Source organism: Squalius cephalus, assembly GCF_949319135.1.
Source record: "Squalius cephalus genome assembly, chromosome: 8".
NCBI classification, from domain to species: domain Eukaryota; kingdom Metazoa; phylum Chordata; class Actinopteri; order Cypriniformes; family Leuciscidae; genus Squalius; species Squalius cephalus.
The window spans coordinates 16,326,050-16,350,710 of NC_137129.1; the positions used below are offsets into that span (position 1 = coordinate 16,326,050).

Here is a 24,661-nt window from a genome sequence, read left to right on the forward strand (position 1 = left end):
TTGCATAAGATAATATGGGAACACTCTTTATTACAGTGCCCGTTAATCACTGCATGTAAATGCAATTAATTGAATTACAATAATAATAATAATACACCTACTAACAAGTATATTTACAAGTTGTGCCAGGAAATACTTGCAATTGATTTAGTATTATTAGACTACTCAATGCACTGTGAAAAAGTAAAAAAAGTAAAAAAAAACAACAACAACATGCAGTTATTACCCTAACTAGCTGTTTCTACCTGATCTGACTTTTAAAAATGACTTAATGTAGCTTAATGTAGCCAATTTTATTCAGTCATATTTCATAATATTCTACGTAAATAATCACTTAATTTAGAGATAACATAAATGTAAAAAAGTGTATGTAACATGAGCACTAATGCATAGTAAAGGAGTGACGGAATGTTTTTGCCAGTGCACTTTGCATTTATATATTTTTAAACCGTTCTGTTTATTTTACCACTTTCACATGCAAATCCCAGCTGGGATCGTATAGCATCTTGGATTTAGGACATTGGGACATTGTCAGGTTTTTCTTTTGTCCCTTTCATAAATTGGTTAGATGGTTATAGGGAAAATTAGCATCTAAACGCCTCCTTCTGTAAATTTATATATAGATCTATAGTGAGAGATGTATTGCTTTTTTGCTGATTCTTTGTTGGAGCAGGTTTGAGACTTTCTTTATTACGCTAATTTAGACTATGAGGAGCCTTGAGCTATTTATAACTCAAGCACAATAACATAAATGCCCTAGTGAGTCATTCAGTAAAGTCATGATTTATTAAGCAATGTTATGGCATACCTGAAACACTGAATATGGATTATATCATAATACAAACAACAGCATATTCTCATTCACAAAATACAGACTACAGCACAGTCATGGTTTTGTAGACGGGTTTAACCATGAGCGCCTTTCACAAGTGTCTTGTGTTCACAGGACCATCTTGTTAAAGTAACACTTTGTCATGTGCATGTGTCATCTGCTTATAAAGTCTGAAGAAAATGAGAAAGAATTACATGGCAGCAACATGCAACATAAAATATGCTCCAAAAACACAAATAAAAAAGATTATTTAGGCTAGTCTTGAGTGTTCGTACTAGTGCTTAAAATTGTATGGCTATGCACAGTTTGGATGTGTTGACGGCATCATATTTTTACTTCATGCATTATCATTTTATTTAAGTAATGTGACATATTTCTGAGTGAAACAGAAAATATAGGGAGGGACTAGATTTTATCCTCCAGGAACTGACTGGATTGTGCAAAGTGGTCTCTGACAGATAGTTGGACAGGAGGGGTTGAAAAATAAGAGGCATTAGTGATTTCAGATTAATAATTTTTTTTTAGGAAAGTAAATAGGGTCAGTATTGAGTTAATGTTGACTTTATGACTATCTTCTTTTTTACTAGATGATAGGTTTAGATAGGGAGGGAATGATGATACATGTATCTGTTTGAATTTCTATTAATTTATTTTATTTTTATTAGTTATTAATAAATCAGAATTTTTTGCTATTTTTGTGGTGGTTTATTCAGAGGTTATCTTTGTTTACTTAGTTCACCTTTAAGATATTTTATCTGTCACCCAAAAATCATTTCACTTATGGTGCGTAATGTTTTCTGATACATAAGTTATGCATTGGCAACATTACAGACTTTAATGCAGTCAGCTGCGACATGCTATCTAGTAACAGTGTGACTCCCAGTTATTGAATTGTGAATGAGTTTGTGTGTGATGATGATGATGATGAGATCCTCACTGCATGTTTATTCATCTGCTTTAAAATTAGCATTTGTATCTTATTTAAAAAAAAAAAAAAAAAAAAAAAAGATGTTGAATCATATTATCTGCCATTTGTGTTATTATTATTATCATCATCATCATCATCCATATATGCTTAGTTTGTTAGTTACATTCATGGAATTCAATATTTGGCACATAAAGGTTATTTACATAGTTTTAGAAATTTAACAGTCGTGTAAATAATGTAAAGTAAATCTGCTGTGATATATACTGTATAGCAGAATTTCTATGGTCGCACTGCGCTGTATATCCCGTCACACCGCCCAGTCCTTTTTACAATTCAGGCTTTTATTTGCAAAAGCCTTATACCCACTTAGTAGCAACCCATATCTCAATGGACCAAATCATTTTGTTGTATCCCCGGTCTCTGCACTAATGCTGTTGATATTGCATTTGAGTGGTGGGCTACAGAAATGGAATCTGACTCCCTCAAATGTCTTAATAAATTGCCGGCCACATTTCGGCCTCTTTCACTCTGGCTGATTTACTCCCTCAATCATTGATTATTTAGAAGCTGTATTTTCTCTAGTGTACTCTCTTCCCAAAAGCACTCGCTCTGAATCAGTCAGTCCTTGTGCGCCAGCTCCTTTTAATGGAAATCCAAACTGATCGATGGACAGTCAGAGCAGCCCATCCCGTTGCGGGCTAGAGCTGTTAAAATGTTGGACTTCGATGTTTCTCTCTTTTCAAGTGGTGGAAAGTCAAAAGAGGTGCAGCTCCTCTGACGCAAGTAAATATGCTTATTTTGTATCATACTGTATGTCAAGTGAGGTACGTTTTAGATTATATATTACATATATACACTACCTTTCAAAAGTTTGGGCTTGTTAATATTCTCTATTCTTTGATGAATAAAGTTCAAAAGAACTTTTTACTGTCACATTTATTTATTTTACTGTGACCAGTTTAATGCGGCCTTGATGAATAAAAGTATTAATTACTTTAAAAACTTGTACTGTCCCCAAACATTTAAACAATAATATTATATAGTGTATTTACAACCCGAAATAAAAAATCTGTGTTTTCTTGGTTACATTTTAGTCTCTATTGTAACATTACCTATTCTTGTAACACTTTACAATAAGGTTTCCTTAATTAACATTAGTTAATGTATTAACTAACATAAACTAACCATGACCAATTCATTTGTTACTGTATTTGTACATTTTTGATAAATGTTGTTGAAGTGCAGTTCATGCTAACTAATGTAGTAATGAAACCTTATTGTAAAGTGTTACCACTATTTTTATTACATACTATAATGCTTATCATATTGTTAATTACTATTTATGCAAATACTTTAAAATGTTTTTAGACAATTCTAGCGTACAATGTTTGTACAGACCCTTGGATTAAAACCCTGCCTAATAAATGATTTTAAATGATTATAGTGAAATGTTTATTCATTCATTGAAGTGCTTTATCTAGGAAGTTCTGCAGACAGTGCAAATGAAATATTTTCCTAAAAAATGTGTGAGTGGTTCTTACCTGTGCAAAACTCTCTGGCAGAATGCTAGGGTGCTGTGGGTGTTTGCAGAGGTGTTGCTAAAAAAGGCTGTTGTATGTGGTTTGTAAGGTGTTCTTTATTGTTGTTAAGAACTTTTTCTTAACAAAGAAATTTGTTGTTTATTGAGTATTAATTTACTATGCAGTCGCCATGGTGTTCTAGGCACATGCTAGGTGGTTGCTTACTGACCCATCAAATAATAGACCACCCGCAAGTAGAGCTGGGCGATATGGCCAAAAATATTATCACAATTATTTACCATTAATGGGGAAGGAAATGCTTTCCACGTATTTGTTAGAAATTAATCTAAACTTGCTTGTTCACAATTAAACTCCACAGAGCACCTACCTTTTAATTTAGAGCACCTTTAACATTCACAAACAAGCTATATTACACACTGCATGAAAGGTAATATTCAAAAAAGCATAACTGGGGCACTTTAATTAACTTGCTGTACTTAGGCTGTTGGACAGTTGATAAAACCCTTTCAGAAAAGTTGCGTCTTTAGATTATGATTATTCGATTTGCCATACGAGCAACCAACAGTTTCACAAAACCAACAAGAACACAAAATCTTCGCTTACTAGAAAACTGGCACAACATATCAGCATTCAAATAATTAAAAGTTGCTGCAATCAGGGAAGCTTGTTACTTTTTTCCTACATAATAAGTGACTTGACCCTCAGAGTGCGCAGATAAAACACAATAAAACGCAGTCATGTTAGTCTGCATTCAGAGGCAGATACCTGATATTTGGGAATGCAATCATGTGAGACAGCATCGTGTGCAATTTTTAAGATTTTATGCGCATGTTGGCTTTTTCATCCAGTGTTCTTAATGCGATATCTCAAAGTTCACATAAAAATACATGAATGGAAACATAGCTAAGCTTATGGGATTTTTCCGCTATTTTAATTTGCTGCCTACCAGGAAAAGAAGTCACTTAGAAAAGTTATAGCATACCTTTCCTCAATGAGCCACATGATCTGAGGCATCATTCATTTCAAAATTCTGTGGGGTGAGTTATAGCAATAACAATAGTGAGCATTGCCTTATCAAGCAGCACTAATAAGGTTAGGGCAGATGTAATAGACAAGCTGAAGATAAATCAAGGGTTGGAGTTTGGTGATGGTTTATTGATCCTTAAACTGAGGTTAAATTTAAATGATGCCATTTAGCTGGCAGGATATTTGTCCTAATAAGATCATTGATTGGGAGATTAACAGCATTGTGCGTCCATTGAGTGAATCCCATCAATAAGAGATCATTTTTGAGCCTCTATCACAGTCATTGTAACAATACGTAGCCCTTAAAGAACCGACGACACTGTTTGGAACCTGTTCCTACAACATTGTACTTGTAGGAGGAGAGGCATGTAGCATTAAAGTATTAGTTCACTTCAAAATGAAAATTCTGTCATCATTTACTCACCCTCAAGTTGTTTCAAACCTGTATGAATTTCTTTCTTCTGCTGAACACAAAGGAAGATATTTTGAAGAATGTCGGTAACCAAACAGTTGATGGGCCCTATTGACTTCCATAGTATTTTCTTTTCCTACTATGAAAGTCAATAGGGTCCATCAACTGTCTGGTTACTGATATTCTTCAAAATATTTTCCTTTGTGTTCAGCAGAAGAAATAACTTCATACAGGTTTGAAACAACTTGAGGGTGAGTAAATGATGACAGAATTTTCATTTTGAAGTGAACTATTCCTTTAAAGATGATAATTTGTATGGTGGTGGCCTTGGGGAGGCTGCTTGACCTTTGCATATTAGGTCAAGGTTCTCAGATTACATTTAGAGTTATTTATAGGACAGACAAGATATTTCATCACAATATTTAGCCGACTACCTGGAATACCTTTTTATTTTTGGAAGATAGAGTTATTCAGGCTTATATTTAAAAATGTATTTCAAGAACAGGGGGTATAGTAAGTGATGAAATGCATGAGATGGGGGATCAGTTGAGGAGAAATTTTGCTTGCTTTTTTAATTTTAACAATAATTATTAGTGTTCTTTTTGGAGGACTAATGAAATAACGTAACAATAAATTATTACTTCTGATGGAAAGTAACTCGTTAACAACTTTGGCATTGATTTAAGTCTCTTCTCTTCTTCAGAACGGTAGCTTTATGTTTGGCTTATGGTGCGTTCACGTCATGTCGTAAAGATCGTATTTACTAGTTGAACGCACATGAATGCCGCCACAATGTCGTAAATACAAGTGGGAAGCTCGGGATTTTCTTTAAGCCCCGATCTTTACGAGTTGGGGACGTGTCAGTGAGAAACATGGCGCAGTACCACAATACTTACAAGTATTTAGCAGTGATGCTGTCTGGATTTCCTTTTTACAGCAAAGCAAGCTAATTGCCAGCACAACATATGATGACATAATATAACAATATAATATGTAATGATAAAGTTTACAGTGGCTTCATAAATTAATTAAAAACATAAAAAAGCAAAACAAACCTGATGCACATTCCTTGTTCTTCATTTTCTAGAAGTAGAGTTTAAGAACCTTGCTGTATTTTTTTTTTTTTTTTAATTAATTAAGAGAAAGTGCACCCCCATCTAACTCAAACGAAAGTGACTTGAAAACTTCCCACGCTTCCCACCTCATAAATACGAACTTCCCAGGAGGATTTGAACCCACCATTGCAATTGTTGTTTATATTCAAAGTGATATTTTTTCAACAGTTTGTATGCTACTGCATACTGCACTAAGAACCCTGGAAAGACATCGCTTACAGCATAGACAGCTGAATCTAAATCTGTTGCTCATTTGACGTGGAGACAAGGTGTCACATTATTTTTCATATAAATGACTAACACATTTCTTTGTGGTACATTCTGTTACTGATACCTGTTTAAGTAAAACTAAGTATTGAAGGTAGCACGTTTATTTTTATTTAAGTAGTAGTTCATCCAAAAAAAAAAAAAAAAAAAAATATATATACTGTATATATATTCTGTCATCATTTACTATTTATTTTTTTATTTTACCCTCATGTTGTTTAAAACCTGCTATGACTCTATCTTAAAAAAAAAAAAAATTATGGGACAGTAACTGATCATCAGTAAGTCACTAAAATTGTTCAGTGTTTTTGGAAGAAGCCACTTATGCTCAACAATTTTATGGTATGCAATTTTATGAGATAAAAAAAGTGAAAACAGTAATTTATTGAAATATTATTACAATTTAAAAGAACTGTTTTATATTTGTATATATTATCAAATGTATTTTATTCCTGTGATGTCAAGGCTGAATTTTCATCATCATTACTCTCCAGTCTTCAGTGTCACATGATCCTTCAGAAATCATTCTAATATGTGCTTTACTGCTTAAGAAACATTTCTTAATATTATCAATGTTGAAAACAGCTGCTTAATATGTTTATGGAAACCATGGTACATTTTTTTATGATTCTTTGACGAAGCATTTATTTAAAATACTTTTTTTTTTTGTTACAATGTAAAAGTCTTTATTGTCACTTTTGATCAATTTAATGCATCCTTGCTGAATAAAAGTATTACTTTCTTTCAAAATATATCAAATTAATCTGGAAATATCTAGCTCTGCATCAGTGTTTTTGCAATGAATGTTGCATGTATTCTACATGCTGGAGCGTTTTACAGAGTAGGCGAACATGATCACAGTATCAGTGCATCTCTGTGTCCCAGGCATTTTTGAAGACTGTCTTGACTCCACACGAAAAGTCTGCACACAACACTTCTTGCTACACTGTAGAGTGTCATTTCCCAAACCCACAGCCGTTTCATCCCCCTCAGAGATCCCATCCTCTCCGTCACTGACAGCAACATGACATCTCTCTGCCTTTGATAATGCGCAGAGAAATATTCATCACTTCTGCCCTTGAGAAACAAACTTTGCTATAGAAATAACAGTGATACTTAGCTCCGAGCTGGTCGCCAACGCATTTTTAGCTCTCTGCTCTCAGAGCCACTGCAATTTTCTACACTTCAGCCATTGTGCGCCGCACTGCATTTTTCTTTTGTGTGAAATCTGATTGAAAGTGCTAGAAAGGGCTAGACTGGAGTGGATGAATAGGGCAGTGTTTATCTAAGAGAGAAGAGAGAGAAAATCTGTTTTAATTTAAAATGAGACGAGAAAGTCTCCCTTCTGACTGCGCCGCTTACCCACATCTCTCGTTGCGCTGTGCTGCATCGCATGCGTCAGAGGAACCAATGTGTGTTCATTTATACTCTCGCTCGCATCCTCTTTTAAAGGCTGCCGACTCAACCGGCATCCACTTCACCCACTATATAAAGGAACAAATTATTTATTCAGCAGCCTGCAAGGCACTCTACGGCCCTATGACCTGCCTGTCCAGGCCCAAAATAGAGACGGTCTGTGTGCAGCGCTGGACTAAGTGTTTCAAATCCCACCACACTGGAGTGCCCATTAGTTAAAGAGTGATCCTTACAAGAAAGGAAGTGCATATAAAGCAAAAGTTTGCTCAAAAATGAAAATACTAACATGATTTACTCACCCTAATGTTGGTCTAAACATGCATGACTTTCTTTTTCTTCACACCAAAAGAGAAGTTCGGAATGATGTGTTGCTGGCCACTCTTTTTCATGCAATTAAGCTTTCAACGTCAAAAACTTTGTGTTCCAAGTCTTCTGAATTTATACAAAATAGTCAAAATAGTTAAATTCATCAGTTTGATTCACAAAAGAATCATTCAGATGATTTTGTGAACTGGATCAAATGATTTATTGAAACAATCTGTCTCAAAAGAATAATTGTTCATGAATAGCAAATTTTGCTCTGTTCCTCACACAGAGCTATTGCATAATGTGAGAATACTTGCGTATATAATGTATAAGCACATAAGTAGAATATAGCACATAAGTCGTATGTATTTCTTTTATGATACTTGCTTTTGAAGTTTGAAAGCTTCAGTTCCTGTTCATTGTACACCACTGTTCAAACATTTTGAGTTTGGCAAGATTGAAGTCTCTTACCAAGGCTTAATTAATTTGATCAAAAATACAGTAAAACAGTAATATTGTGAACAATTATTACAATTTAATAGATCCAATTTCTATTCCAGTATATTTTAAAATGTAATTTATTCCTGTGATGGCAAAGCTGAATTTTCAGCAGCCATTTTTCAGCAATCAAAGTATAAATTTCTCTTCAGACAATTGCAAGAAAAAGAGCATAAAAACTAATTTTGTACTCCACAGATGAAATAAAATGAATAAAAAAATTACAGAATATACTGTATATTTTTTTTTTTTGTAAACTATTTTTTAAACCTTCCTTCTCTTTCCATTGGAAAGAGAGGAAGTTACAAGGGTTTTGGACTCCAGTAAACAGCATCACTCCATCAGAAGTGCAGTGCTTGAGTGATGTACGCTGAATCAGAAGAGTAGGTAATTAAAATCAGTGCATATTTGGAACACAACGAGCATACTAATAGATTCAGAGTACTGCACCAACGTTCTGGAGCATTCCGCTACTGCCTTCTGAACTATGACTCATGTCTGGCACGCTGTACTTAGCGCAGAGTTGCATTTTTTTAGTGGTATTGTCTCTGGATATTGGTGTTGCTTGGATGTGGGGGGGTTAAATGACAGGTCTATAGCATTCTGTAATCTAACTAATGGTGAAGCTTATTATAATAGTTCAGTGCAGTCAGCTATGATTTAAGAGAGAAATATTATAGTGGCATTTGCTAAGGCAAGCATCACTATTGCTCATACTCAGGGTTCATAATTTGAACTAACCCGTTACCCTACGTAGAGACGCCTAGTAACTTGTAACAGTTAAAGTTGTAATGTAGCAAACCCCTATGGAACCGCCCTGACACCTTAGCATTCACATTTCAACACTAGTTAAAACACTAGTAACCACCTAGCAATGGCCTAATAACCACCTGAAAACCCTAGCAACCACATTGCAACATGCTAATAATCACTAGCACTAGCAACCACCCAGATCATCCTAACAACCACTTAGCAACACCCTAGCAACCACCCTAACATGTCAGCATCCTCCCAGAGCACCCAACCACCCTAACAACTTAGCATCCACATACCATGCTAAAATTACACACTGGGAACCATTCAATGCACCCTAGTATCCACCACCTTAGCATCAACATAGCAACATGCTAAAAAGCACTCAGAACACACTAGTAGTAACCACCTAGCAATGCCTAACAACCACCAAATTAACCTAGCAACCACATAGCAATGTGCTAAAAATCACTCAGAACATCATAGCAACCATCAAGCAATGCCCTAGCAACTACCCAGAAAATCATAGCAAGTGCATGAATTCACTGCACCTTAGGAACCACATAACAACATCCTGGCAACTGCTTTTACATTGTGGCAATGAATTTTGCGTGGTCAAATGCCAGTTGATTTTATGATTCAAATATAATACATTAAATACTATTATTAATATATTAAATATAAATTATATTAAGATACAGACTATCTGATTTTTTTTATATAATGTGATGGCCCTGCTTTGCCTTTAAAGTCAACATAAAATCAAAATTGACAATTCTTTTTTTTTTTTGGAATATTGCAATATTTGATATAAATTATTTATCTGTGCACATCATTATTGTTTTCTTTCATCAAAATAGCTTCCCCTCCCTCTTGTGATGACATCTTTTCTCTTCTCTGATGACGTGTTTACTGGCATGAGGGCGGAACAAACTGTCACTCACATGAGATCACAGAAATAGCAAACCACAATGACTTAATGATCCCATTGATTCCCGATGGACAAGATCATGTTCGAGAAACTCGGATGTACGTCACAATTGGGAAGAAAAGACTATTGAAACTTCCGTTTAATGCACTTTTGTATGGTATAATGGTAAAGTGACGTATGGTAATGAATGGCAGCATGTACCTTGAAAAAATACTGATTTGTGACCCTGTCACATTTCACATTGTCACATTTCTTATTGGAAGGTCTATTTACCTTACTGTTGTGGTTGATTCTCTTCCCTGAATTTTCTGCACCTCTTTTATGGAGTGTGTCCCGCTCTACTGGGGTATGCCCTACTTACAGTGTGTGTGTGTGTGTGTGTGTGTGTGTGTGTCTTGAGATGCTAATAAGGCAGTCTTAGAGCTTTTACATGGAAGCAGGTCAGACGGATCCCCCTTGGTGAGAGGCTGTGATCTCTGCTGCTGTCTGAACACTGTGTGGAGGGTCCAACGGGCCGATCACAGCACGAATGCTCTGCTGAAATCAATGTACTGGGCGGATTTGATTTATACCATCTGTCCTAAAGTGGGACTGGATGATGAACCTTGCTACTTGGTTAGCATAGCAACATCAGTTGAGAAGGTGCAGTGTGTCATTTCTCGCTTGTGCAGTGGTTCTCAACCAGGGGACCGGGGCCCTAGAGGTGTTTATCATTTTATTTTTTATTTCTGGAAATTTCATCTTATACACTACTGGTCAACACTTTTTGGTTACGTTTTTTTTATGTTTTTGAAAGAAGTTTCTTATTCTCACCAAGGCTGCAGTTATTTGATCAAAAATATATAGTAAAAACAATGAAATTATGGAATATTATTACATTTAAAATATGTTTTCTATATTTTAAAATGTAAATCATTACTGTCAAATGAATCAAAGCTGAATTTTTAGCAGCCATTACTCTAATCTTCAGTGTCACATGATCCTTCAGAAATCATTCTAATATACTGATTTGCTGCAAAAAATCGTATTATCAATGTTGAATAAAACAGTTGTGCTGCTTCATTTTTTGAATTCTTTAATGAATAAAAAGTTCAAAAGAACTGCAATTTTTTTAAATAGAAATATTTTGTAACATTATAAATGTCTTGTTTGTCACTTTTGATCATTTTAATGCGTCCTTGCTACATACAGTAAAAGTATTGATTTTATAAAATCTTTTTTTAAATGGTAATGAAACCCGGATTCGACATAAAACTGAACGAGCTGTTTTCAACATGGATAATATTAAGAAATGTCTCAAATCAGCATAACAAAATGATTTCTGAAGGATTATGTGACACACTGAAGACTGAAGGCAGGATGTAGGTGGTTTCCAATTTATTGGTGTGCAGTTGCTTAGAATGTTCTAGGTGGTTTCTAGGGCATTGCTGTGCTGATAAGGTGTGTTTACACAGATTTTAAACAGATTTTAATAGCACAGTGGTTGGCGTAAATGCTGTATTAACTTTAGGTATATATTATGTCCTAGCTACATAGTAAATAAAAACACTAAAAATACATAGCATTTCAAAATGCAATGATTACACTGTTTAAAAGCCTCAGAAACCTTAAATACTACATAACACAGGAACAGTCAGACATGACTGAAAGTGATCTGACTTGTGATTCAGTAAGCGAGTAATTAATTCAGTAATTACTGTCACTGACTGTTTTTGATGAATTGGAAAAAAGACTAGGGTCATAAGAGTCATTCTCACCCCCTTTGCTGCCTGCAATGCAATATTGATATTTTCACATTGAATTTAAACTGCAAGCTAAAATATAATTTCTTCTGCAGTGGATTCAGTGTTTAGTACAGTGTTCCATTCACATTGGTAGATAAATGCAGGTGTTAAAGGTGCTCTAAGCGATGTTGGGTGACATCACTTCTTGTTGACGTTCGAAGTATTGTCAAACAAAATGGAGGCTAGCTCGACCCTCCCTCCTCCTCATCCCTCCCCCTCCCCCAATGTAAATTCGGGACTTCGCGTTCCTTCTCCTTATCCCTCTTCTTTGTTATTTGTTCATCGGAACATCGCCTCTTTGGTCGTGTGTCGGCCATATCAAAATTCTCAAGAATATTATTTTTTTAACGTTAGTCGTTGTCATTGTCTAGGTCTAGGACATCTCTCCTCTAGCTAACTTCCCTCTTCATGCTTCTCTCTCCTCCACTCCCCACACCCTCCTTCATGTGCACTAACCCCCCACCCCCAAATCATTCTTGTCGGTTATTGGCTGGAACACTGTTTGTTATGTTTCGTGGCCAAGGCTGGGCCAGTTTGTTTTTCTTGCCGTTTGTGGAGCCTGGGCTGTCTACAGAGACCCAGTTTTTTTACAGTGTGTTCAGGGGACAGGCACTTCACTTGTAATGTGAAGTGATTATTAACAAAAGAGAAGATTTGAGCTCCCTGCGGTTTTGTCAAAATACAATTTTGATGGATTGACATTTAAAATGTAAGAAATTAAGTGATAAATATTAGTATTGTAATTTTACAGTTGTTATGTAAAATAAAGTAATTATTATGATAAAAATTTTTTTTTAATGTACAATGAAATATTACAATATTAATGTTTCTAATTTTGTAATTTTTATATTTTTATTTAATATATTTTATTATTGTTATTATTGTTATTATTGTTATACAGCCATACTGATATACAATCACAACATTTTGGCCAAATTGTGCAGCCCAACAAACATGAACAGCAAACAGGGATTTTTTTTTATCACATTTTAAATTCTCAATTGCAATTTTTATCAGAAAAATCGCAATTCGATTTTTTCCTCGAATCGTGAAGCTATACATTGCTTACTATACTTTTTTTTTTTTGTAGATACTATACTTTTTTTTCTAGATATCTGCATGGGCTATTAAAAAAATCCTCATAAAACTAATTTTAACATAAAAAATATGCACTTCATTTTTATATAATTGTAGTACACCCACTTAATTAACACCAATCAGCTTCAGTGTATTATATTTCACTGACTGTAGGTGGCGCTATGTTCTCACTGTCACACAGATGCATTTATGCACACATGCTCACAAGGCCCTGAGTTAATCTGTCTGCTTGAGAAAGAGACTGGACTGTTGTGTCTTCCTCAACACACACACACCAGATTTATGAATATTTGTGAACATGCCCACACTTGCTCAGAGCTCAGGGAAATGCGCCCCCCCCCCCCACACACACACATACACATACACATGCATGCAATTGCTGCATATACATGCTGAGACAGCCAAGTTATATATGCTGATACATCATATCGGGAGAGGTTTATTTCACTGGGATATTGTGTCGCTTTATTCTTGGAGTTTGCCGGGGCAAAGAGGAAGATGATTATGCCGAAATCCAGTCTTGCACTCGGAGAAGGAGTTCCCAAGCCGTACAATTGGTAGGCAATAACCGTCAGGCAGCCAGTAATCAGCTAAGTACCATAATCCTCCTTGCAGGGTAAAGTCGTGCTTGACCTCCAGCTAAATACAGCCTGTGATAACAGCATTAAATGGTAACACTGCTCTCCAGTCCCAGAAGCCTTTGCTCCTCGTGCGTTCGGCCTCTCGGCACCCGTCGGCACCTCTCGGCCCACTTCGGCTTTCTAGAATTGACTCTTCGCTCTGGTGCGGCCTGACCGTAACGCCTCCGTGTGTGAGGGCATGCTGGGAGGGGTGGATGATGTGCTAAGCTAGCAGCTGCTGTACTACGGGAGTAGTGCTTGTGTTTTCTGTAGTGGTGACCTGGTTTCCCCCCAGCTGGACCTCTTCAGCCCTTCAGTGTAGCGGTGTGGTGCACAGCGCTCAAACAGGGATTTGTGGTTGATGCAGCCACGCACTCAACATGCTCGCGCCCGCAGCCCAGATGTGCAGCTCTTGACTGACAGGTGCGTGCATGCGTGACACGCTCAGCCGTGGAAGATTTTTTTTTTTTGCCTGTGCAGCGTTTGTGTGACAGTTGAGTGGCTCTCACCGAATGCTGCTTAGTTGACGGTTTTGTGACAGGCGTACAGATGTTTCGAGACGAGTAATTATAACGCCTGAGTAATGCCCGCACAGAGCTGGCCGTACAGTTAGGAAAGCTTATCATGCTTGTGGTGAGGTTTGCATAGATATAGAATTTAAACATTCAATTTGTCTTCCTCTTTTTGTCTCTCTAAGATGCTGTTTTGAGCATCCTAATGGGGTTGAGTTCCTTTCTATGCAGTATCAATGCCCTGAATGTGAACATGTTATATTACTATAATATACATATTGTTATAATATACACTACTATTCAAAGGTTTGAGGTCAGTAAGATTTAAAAAAAAAATTATTCAAAAGAATTCATCAATTTGATTAAATGTGACAGTAAAACGTTTAGAATGATTTAGAATATTTCTATTTCAAATAAATGCTGTTTTTTAAACTTTATAGCCTATTCATTAAAGAATTCTGAAAAATCATGGTTTCCACAAAAATATGAAGTGTTTTCAACCTTCATAATAAGAAATGTTTCTTGAGTAGCAAATCAGCATATTATAATGATCTTGTGACTCTGAAGACTGGAATAATGGCTTCTTTTACATTTAAAAATATATTCAAATAGAAAATGTTTAAATATTTCAGAATATTACTGTTTTTTTACTGTATTTTTTAACAAATAAATTCAGCAACTTCAGAGACTTCTTTAAAATATATGTTCTAATGTGTTGTATGTTCTAAAACCAGATGTGGTGTTTTTATTTGACTACATTCCATCCTATTTTTGTAACATTTCACAGTTACTCCAGTGACATTATTTTTCCTGTTTTAAATAAATTGCGTTTATTTACAAATATCATCTGTAAATGTATTACTATTCATTTGAATTGTTATATATTTAAATTGCTTCATGACCATTACTAAATGAACATAAAACAAGCAGAACTGGATTTTAAAATATGGTGGGACATAGTGATTTGATTCAACTCCAACTCGAGCACTATTTCAGTGGAAAGGAGGAATCGGTGTTTTATTTGGGATCTTTAATTCCATAGCCAATGTAAGGAATTTCTATACACAAATAGTGCAATAGTGATTTTTTTTTTCTTTTTTCTGGGTCTTTTCACAGTCTAGCATCTGTGCTCAAGATGGAATTTATTTTAAAGCAAACAACCTATAATGTTGTAATTGTGTACTGTACACGTACAGAATGTTTTAAAATATTCTCCTGCTGTGTCGGGCTGCTCTGTTTGAAAAGCTCATAGAGCTCGCATTTGCACGTGGTAAACATTGCAATCATGCATATGATAGCCCAATGGTTGATGTCACATTTTAGACATTTAGCAGTCATTTAGTGCTGGAATATGGTACAGCTCAATATGGCACTGCTGCTGACTCTGCACAATCATTTAATGATGTATTGCCCGTGTCAATAAAAGTAAAATGTTTGCCCATGCAAAAACTCCCCACTTTAAGGGATTGTGGGTAGTTGCCAAAATTTTCTCGGTGCTTCACTGATGCTCAGTGCTTTCTTCTCAACAAGTCACATGATTTGAAGTATCATTCGTGCCTTGAACACAAAGAATGAGAGTTACACGCTGAAGTTTTATTTAGGGTTTATTTAGGGTTATGGGTTTGCTCAAATCGCTAACTATAAGTATGAGCAATAGTAAAAGTAATGTTTACTTTTACAATCACTCCCATCCCATTGTCTCCTTTTTGAACCAGTGCTGGAGAGTAGTGGCATCTGCTGTAAGTGACACTGGCTGGCATGACATGACATGACATAGGTAATGAAAGAAAGAAAGAAAGAAAGAAAGAAAGAAAGAAAGAAAGAAAGGGAGGTAAATAAACTCAGTGTGACATAATTCCCCTCATGATTGTGGCTAGAGCCAAACTCTCTGCTCTTAAAGGTTAACCACTATGAAAGCTATGGCTCAAGGGTTTGTTATGGCAGACTGGTCCCAGGACCACCGAACCCGATCCAACTGCCCACTCTCACAGTCCCTGTGGGCTCCTCACGATGAAAGAGCTCCAGGGCAGGAACAACAGTGATGCTTGTTGACGTATGCCTGCTTAAACAAGAGAGTCCTGAAGCCAAATGGGTATCGACTCTTGGGCAGTGAACTTGAGGTGACTGTTTGCGTCAAACAGTTTAGTCTGAGGGTCTAGTAATTACGCATAGATCAGGATGGCTTACTAGTTCAGGTTTTTTTTTTAATGCCAATAATATTTTTATGGATAAAGGTTAATTTATTCTGTGTGAGAAAAAAAGTGACTTTGTTTCCAAAATTAAATAATTGGCTGTATTGTAATTGTAATGAAGAAGAAAAAAATATTTCTTTTGCATTTATCTCTGTAATTGTATACCCTCTGGAGTTGTCTGGTTTTCTGCCTATTAGAGTAATATTAGATGTTGCAACCTGAGAAACATTTCCCAATGAAACATTTCCCCACAAAACTGTATGTACAGTAGATTTATTTTTTTTTACTGTTAAAAATTGAGGCTGCCCATATAATAAAATAATCATGATTATTCTCATAATTTCTGACCAGTCTTTAGCATCCTGCACCATGAACATCCCGAGAACCTGTTCCAGTTTTTACATCCAGCTGTTTTTGAACACAAGAATGCATCCTATGTGAAACACATCTGAACTGTATCTTGGGCATTACCCTAAATCAGAGTAATATACAGGGCTTCCTTAAGGCAGATTAGTTGTTCAGACAACTCATCCTTTAGTTAATTTTTAAAGTACTGTATGTAGTTTTACTCATCCCTTATCTGAATTGCTTGAAGAGAAAAGGAGGTGCCCAAAGCTCATTTGTGATAGTTTACATTTGTTTATTTGCTTTAGGCTTGCCACACTGTATTGACCAGTCACACTGACATTATTTTCTTTTTCCATTCTTAGAAACAGAAGCCCATCAGCATCCAGAGACCCAAACGCGGCGTATAACCAAAGGGAGGGGGAAGGAGGATTGCAGTATGCCCCGCCTGAAGGTGGCATGCCTCGCTCTCCGTCCGACTACGGACGTGACCCTGGCCGTTCGCCAAGGAGTTCAAGAATGTACAACGAGGTGGGAGATTATCGAGACAGTCGAGGACGCTGGCACTCACAAGGCCAGCGTTTGGACGGCCAGTTAGACGACTATGAACTCCAGAGGCGCCGTGAGGAGGAATACCAGGCCCGTTACCGCAGTGACCCCAACCTGGCGCGCTACCCGGTCAAACCCCAGCCCTACGAGGAGCAGATGCGCATCCACGCCCAGGTGTCACGGGCACGGCATGAGCGGCGCCATAGTGACGTCTCACTTGCTTATACAGAACTTGACGAGCCTCTGCATGGCCCCGGTGTGCGGAAGTCGCGCCTCCCTCTATTGGGAGGTCCAAGTCAACTCTCATATTCTGAGGACAGGAGCTCACCGGGACATCGGATGTCGAATCATAGCCCACCAACACCACACCGCAGCCCTGTGCTCGGTGAAAGCCGGCGAGGACTGGCGGAGCCAACAAGGAAACCCATACCCCAACAGCACCACTTGGACCCTAGCTCAGCTATGCGCAGGAACAATCGGGACAAAATGGATAGCATGCTGCGAAATGACTCCCTAAGCTCAGACCAATCCGAATCGGTTCGGCCTCCTCCACCTCGACCCAACCGAAGCAAACGCCTTGGCAAGCTCAGAACCATGGGCAGCTTCAGCAGCTCGGAGGAGGAGTTGGCCACCACGCCAGAGTACACCAGCTGTGAGGATGTGGAGCTGGAAAGTGAGTCCATCAGTGAAAAAGGTAAACGCTGCTGGCTGAAAATGAAAATGAAATAATTTCATCGTTGATTAAGAACATTTGCAGTGTTTCAGTGAGAAAAGTAATCTCAGATGTTGCCTTTTAAGAGATGCACCTTCATGGTTGACCTTCATGATGCTCCAGAGCTGATGGTGGCAGCAGAGAGTTTAATGATGTTGTATAGATTGTTTAGGGAGACAAATAAAAGCTAGTGAAACAAAGGCTGCTTCTGAAATCGCATACTTCTCCTCTATATAGTAGGCGAAAAACAAAAGAAGTATGTTCAAATTCACAGTACTCATAAAAGAGTCGGCAAAAAGTACCCGGATTACCTATTTCTTCCGACGAGTTTCTGAAGTGTGCATACGATGGACACTTTACTATCCCATGAGGCCACGGTAGAGGATTCATGAATGGTGGAGAAGCGACTTAACAGATGCTGGTAGGTCACATAATAATGACAGCATGGTGAATGTAGTAGGCCATTGTCCTGATTACATTCATACTACACATACTATATAGAACATACTTTTTTAGTGGTTGTGAATTACTTATTCAAAATAAGAACCTACATCCAAAAGCTGAAAAATTATGCCTTCCCAAGTGTAGGAAGGAAACAAGGCAATCCCGAATCCAATGATTCTGCCACATTCTGTCTGCTGAGATACCTTAATCCAATGAATTTTTGAAGGCAGCATAGATGTATTCTTTGTTGCCCATATACAATTAGCCTGTGCTGAAAGTTTGGGTTGGTGGTCAGTTTGTGTGTAAATGTATGTTTTTGAATGAGTTTGAATGTCATTAAACTTTTGATTTCAGTTCTAGCGCTAAATTAGTATTATAGTAATTAAATATGTGCTTAGTTATCACCAAAGCTTGCTCTGTTTTGTTGTAGATGATTAGACTATTCTGCTTCCTCAGAACTCCTGTCTGAAATTGGTTTTGTGAGATACCTTTGTGTGAAAACACTAGGGCTGGACCCGAATATTCGAATAAACGGTTCTCATTCGCGCTTGAATAAGGCCGGCGACACACTGGCTGCGTGGTGTAAGCGTCTCAGCGGCTCGAGCCACGCGGAAAACGCGTGCATGTTAGAAATAGAACCGACGCCTAAGTGTTCCAGCAACGGGAGTGTTCTCTGGCTAGAGCGCAGAACAGCGGAGTTTGTATGGACCGAAGTGCATGCCTGAGCTTGTATTTTGGGTTAAGCTGCGTTGCTTTGACAATGTGGAAAATAGAATAATAGAAACAAAATGTATTAGCCTTTTTACCGTTATTATCAATCTAAATTAATCTCGTTTTTAATTTAACTTAATTTCATTTTCTTTATTTAAATTTCGTTTTTCCTTTATTTAAATTTCGTTTTCCTTTATTTAAATTTCGTTTTTCTTTATTTAAATTTCGTTTTTTCTTTATTTAAATTTCGTTTTTCTTTATTTAAATTTAGTTTTTCTTTATTTAAATCTACCCTTTACTGTGTCAGTAATTTGTTAGTCAGAAAAATATTAGACTACCTTAAAAGTATTGCTTAATTTAACAGACCTGTGTGTGTGCGTTTTATATCGCAGTGTCAGTTCTCTGAGCATTAGCCCTGCCCGTGTGAAGCGCGCCGCTTCCCGCTCGCGTTGTGCTGTAGTTTATTAAAAGTTTATTCATTGTGTTGCGTCTGGCGTGTCCATCTATATTGCACCAAATGCGACACTGCTTTCCCTTGTGAAGTCGATTGGATGAACGGTTCTCGAAATAATCAAAATGGAAACAGACAGACACATAGAGAATACTGCCTTTATTAGAGAGAAGAATATGTTCAGCCCCCTCTCTCCGAAGCTTCGAATATTCGATGTTCATTTCTACCGAAGCTTCGAAGCTCAAAAAATGGTATTCGGACCAGCCCTAGAAAACACTGCTGTGAAGTCATTGCCTGATAGTGTAGAGGCAACAGCTGCCTAAGCTTTTGGACGCATCCATAAACATACAATTACTTAGTGCACCTTAAAGAAATCAACAGTCAGATGAATTGTGTGGTTTGGCATCCTAGATCTTAAATTATTTTGGTTACATTTTGGTTCTTCTCGGTTTTCCTTCTTCAATGAAAGTCAGTTTTGCCTGATGAATTAGTTGATGAATCGTTGCAGGTTTTTTTTTTTTCTTTTTTTTTTTCAGTTGTGCTTGATGCAATTGCAATTGTAGAATTAAAGGGATAGTTCCCCCAAAAATGAAAATTCTGTCATCATTTACTCACCCATCAAGTTTTTCTTAACCTGTATGAGTTTCTTGGAATGTTGGTAAGAAAACTGTGTTGTTTTCATACTATGGAAGTCAATGAGGACTAGCAATGGTTTGGTTACCAACATTCTTCAAAATATCTTTGTTTGTGTTCACCAGAAGAAAAAAATTCATAAAGGTTTAGAACAACTTGAAGGCGAGTAAATGATGACATAATTTTCATTTTTGGGTGAACTATCCCTTTAAAAGGGTTGTTAAAAGCCAGTGTTGTTAATTAACCAGATTGTAGTAGTAAACTTTTCTACCAAAATGTCATGCTTAATGCATTTTTAATTTAATGAACAATAATTAAACCTTTAATACTGTATGGCTATACCATAACAGATTTTGAGAGAATATCAGACTGGGTATGATTGTAAATGTGATGTTTTGTAACGGTTAGTGATGTTCATTTATTTTTTTTCCCCTAACTGGCAACCAAAGCTTGTTAACCGATCCTTAACCGTTAAACGACAAGATTATGTTAGATTAGAAATAAATTAAACTAGAATAAATAAGTGTCTGTGACCCATTAATAATAACAAAATCTGTCTTCCAGGGGTTTAGTTTTACATGCGCAAATATTCACTCATCGTCACATCACAGACCTGCAGCTCTTCTGTAAACTGAGAAAAAACAAATAAAATTATATATATATATATATATATATATATATATATATATACACTCACCTAAAGGATTATTAGGAACACCATACTAATACTGTGTTTGACCCCCTTTCGCCTTCAGAACTGCCTTAATTCTACGTGGCATTGATTCAACAAGGTGCTGAAAGCATTCTTTAGAAATGTTGGCCCATATTGATAGGATAGCATCTTGCAGTTGATGGAGATTTTTGGGATGCACATCCAGGGCACAAAGCTCCCTTTCCACCACATCCCAAATATGCTCTATTGGGTTGAGATCTGGTGACTGTGGGGGCCATTTTAGTACAGTGAACTCATTGTCATGTTCAAGGAACCAATTTGAAATGATTCGAGCTTTGTGACATGGTGCATTATCCTGCTGGAAGTAGCCATCAGAGGATGGGTACATGGTGGTCATAAAGGGATGGACATGGTCAGAAACAATGCTCAGGTAGGCCGTGGCATTTAAACGATGCCCAAATGGCACTAAGGGGCCTAAAGTGTGCCAAGAAAACATCCCCCACACCATTACACCACCACCACCAGCCTGCACAGTGGTAACAAGGCATGATGGATCCATGTTCTCATTTTGTTTACGCCAAATTCTGACTCTACCATCTGAATGTCTCAACAGAAATCGAGACTCATCAGACCAGGCAACATTTTTCCAGTCTTCAACTGTCCAATTTTGGTGAGCTTGTGCAAATTGTAGCCTCTTTTTCCTATTTGTAGTGGAGATGAGTGGTAACCGGTGGGGTCTTCTGCTGTTGTAGCCCATCCGCCTCAAGGTTGTGCGTGTTGTGGCTTCACAAATGCTTTGCTGCATACCTCGGTTGTAACGAGTGGTTATTTCAGTCAAAGTTGCTCTTCTATCAGCTTGAATCAGTTGGCCCATTCTCCTCTGACCTCTAGCATCAACAAGGCATTTTCGCCCACAGGACTGCCGCATACTGGATGTTTTTCCCTTTTCACACCATTCTTTGTAAACCCTAGAAATGGTTGTGCATGAAAATCCCAGTAACTGAGCAGATTGTGAAATACTCAGACCGGCCCGTCTGGCACCAACAACCATGCCACGCTCAAAATTGCTTAAATCACCTTTCTTTCCCATTCTGACATTCAGTTTGGAGTTCAGGAGATTGTCTTGACCAGGACCACACCCCTAAATGCATTGAAGCAACTGCCATGTGATTGGTTGATTAGATAATTGCATTAATGAGAAATTGAACAGGTGTTCCTAATAATCCTTTAGGTGAGTGTATATATAAAAGGAATAAATGCGTGAAATGTTTCACTTAAATCATTACGAGATTAACAAAACAAAAGAAATAAATGTGCAAGTAGTAGGCTATATGGTGCTAAACAAGTTCATGGAAAATAAATCGTGACCGCAGAATGCGGCATCCTGTTTGTTTTCTTTATTTTAAAAAAGTACAATGTTTTGTTTTATTGTAAGTGTACACAAATAAAACTAAACCCTTTACAGATTCAAATGATGACTTCCACTTATGACCATAAATGACGGAGTGTATTAAGTTGTTTCCTCCGTTATAAGGAAACAATTCAAGTGATCGCCTCACGCGCACACACAATATATCAGTTCTAGCATTGCTAACTTGAAATCTTTGTTTTTTGACTTAACTGTAACGAATTACAGTTACCAATTTTTTGTATCCTGATTATGTAACGCTGTTAAATGTATTCCATTACTTCCCAACCCCGGTGCCGAATGAGCGAGATTGTCTACGTGAGCCCAACACTGGTTTCTGTTTCAGTTTCACTTTAAATGAATTAGTTTTGCCTTGATGTTTATATATCTATTTATTTTTATTTTTTTTCATTCTTGTTCTGTTCTGAAACCGTTAAATTTAAAGGGTCCTTTACCCAAAAATGAAATTTCTGTCATTAATCACTCACCCTCATGGTGTTCCAAACCCGTAAGACCTTCGTTCATCTTCGGAACACAAATGAAGATATTTTTGATGAAATCCGAGAGTTTTCTGTACCAGCCATAGCGAGCAACGTCATTGCAACTTTCAAGGCCCAGAAAGGTAGTAAAGACATCGTTAAAATAGTCCATGACTACAGTGGTTCAACCTTAATGTTATGTAGCGACGAGAATACTTTTTTTTATGCAAAAAACAAACAAAAATAATGACTTTATTCAACAACCTCTTCTCTTCCATGTCAGTTGTATTAAACACAGTGCAGTGCTTCCAGCTTCTACGTCAGAACACTGGCTCCTTATTTTAAAAGATTTTTAAAAAATCCTGAAAAAGTGCTTTTTAAACTGTTTAACCGATAGTATTAATCTGTCAAAATTCTGTCAGTTACCGGTTAACCAGTAAATTATGACTGGTTATAATTGCGTCCCTAGTAACATAATCCCTGAGTGACATTCTTAACACAATCACATGGGAAGTTGAAGTGTAAAGACTTGCTAGGATGTTGCATTGACCTCAGATTCAGTACAATTGCCAGTTCTCTTGGTAAATCTCTTTTAGTTTTAATTTCTGTGCTTTAATGTTGTTGAGATCAGTTGTGACAAGCAATTTATTCTGTAACCTCTCACCTTTAAATTCAGTTTAAAACTGCACTTAAGATAAAGGAGAATCCACTGAAACTGGCAATTACATGGGATGAGTCACATGACTAGGGTTTTAAACCATGGAGGCTGTTTCATATTATATAGGCAGGTTTAATTATGTAATGCAAGCCGGGCTGAAGATACTAGATTGTGAATGGGAATGATGTGAAGAGCTTCAGTGGACACAGTCATTAAGTTGATTCCCGTTACAATATGAATTTATACAGCTTTTTCTACAGGACAGTTAAAGTGTGTATTTTACTATGACCTCAAATGACCTGATGATGTAATGTCCTGTAGATTTGACAAAGAATTAAAAGCAATCCTTGATGTTTCTTTTAGGGATGCACCGATACCACTTTTTCCAGAACAAGTCCGATACTGATACTGTCATTTTTGGTACTCGCTGATATCGATACCGTAACTGATACCTGTATTTTCACTGCATTTGTAATTTTTAAATGTATTGGTAGAAACCAAAACAATATAAATCACATTAGTTGGCTAACTTATTTGGCTAAGTTAACTTATTTGGCTAGTTAACTTAGTTGGCGAAGTTAACTTAGTTGGCTAAGTTATTTTCATGCTTAATTAAGCCTGCTAAAATGCATTGTATGAGCTTCTGTTTCTTTCAGTGTTTATATTGCTCTATCATATTTTATCTTTCATTTAATAGTACAACACATATTTAGAGCTGCTCCAGAAGGGCTCAGTGCTGAGGATTGGGTCAGTGGTACAAATGTTTAGACACAAGTGAAATATCAATTATTTATTCCAATTTTAATACTACAACAAAAACTACAGTAATCAATCAAATGTGGAAAAAACACTGCATATTCATTAGTATATAAATTAAATATGGATGGATCTTTTTGTAAAGTTACAAAATGTAGCCTATTTAGTCAAGAGCAGTGAGTAATTTATTTGTCCTTTGTTTGAACATTAAAACACAGCGGCAGGTTTATTAGACTGCTGCCCCTTTAAGACCGAACGCACGGACCCCATTTGAATATACTCTCTATGTTGACTTGAGATATAACCGACGTTGTTTACTTGGATACTCGCCAAGACAGACGGTTTTACATAATTTTGTGTGAATTTGTCCGTACAAGCGCAAGACTTGAAAGACAATTCAATTCAGTATTTGCGCGCTGTCTGATACGTTGGTTTTTGGGGCGCGCGCTTTGGATGTTTGTGTTCATGGAACTTCTTGCATTTAACAGAAGTGTGCTCTCTCTCTCTCTCTCTCTCTCTCTCTCTCTCTCTCTCTCAGTCGAGTCAGTTAACGTTAATAAGCTACATGCCTCATTTTACTTTCTTTGCCATTGACATCCGACTGAACTACA

General features: G+C 37.0%; 1 protein-coding gene across 1 annotated transcript in view; it reads left to right on the forward strand.

Annotated features, from left to right (window-relative positions):
* Positions 1-24,661, forward strand: part of rims2b (regulating synaptic membrane exocytosis 2b) — a 171,960-nt gene that overhangs the window by 52,573 nt on the left and 94,726 nt on the right. Inside the window, exon 7 of the mRNA XM_079878271.1 lies at positions 16,942-17,819. Coding sequence (XP_079734397.1) covers positions 16,942-17,819 — 878 coding nt within the window. The remainder of the gene's footprint in view (positions 1-16,941; positions 17,820-24,661) is intronic.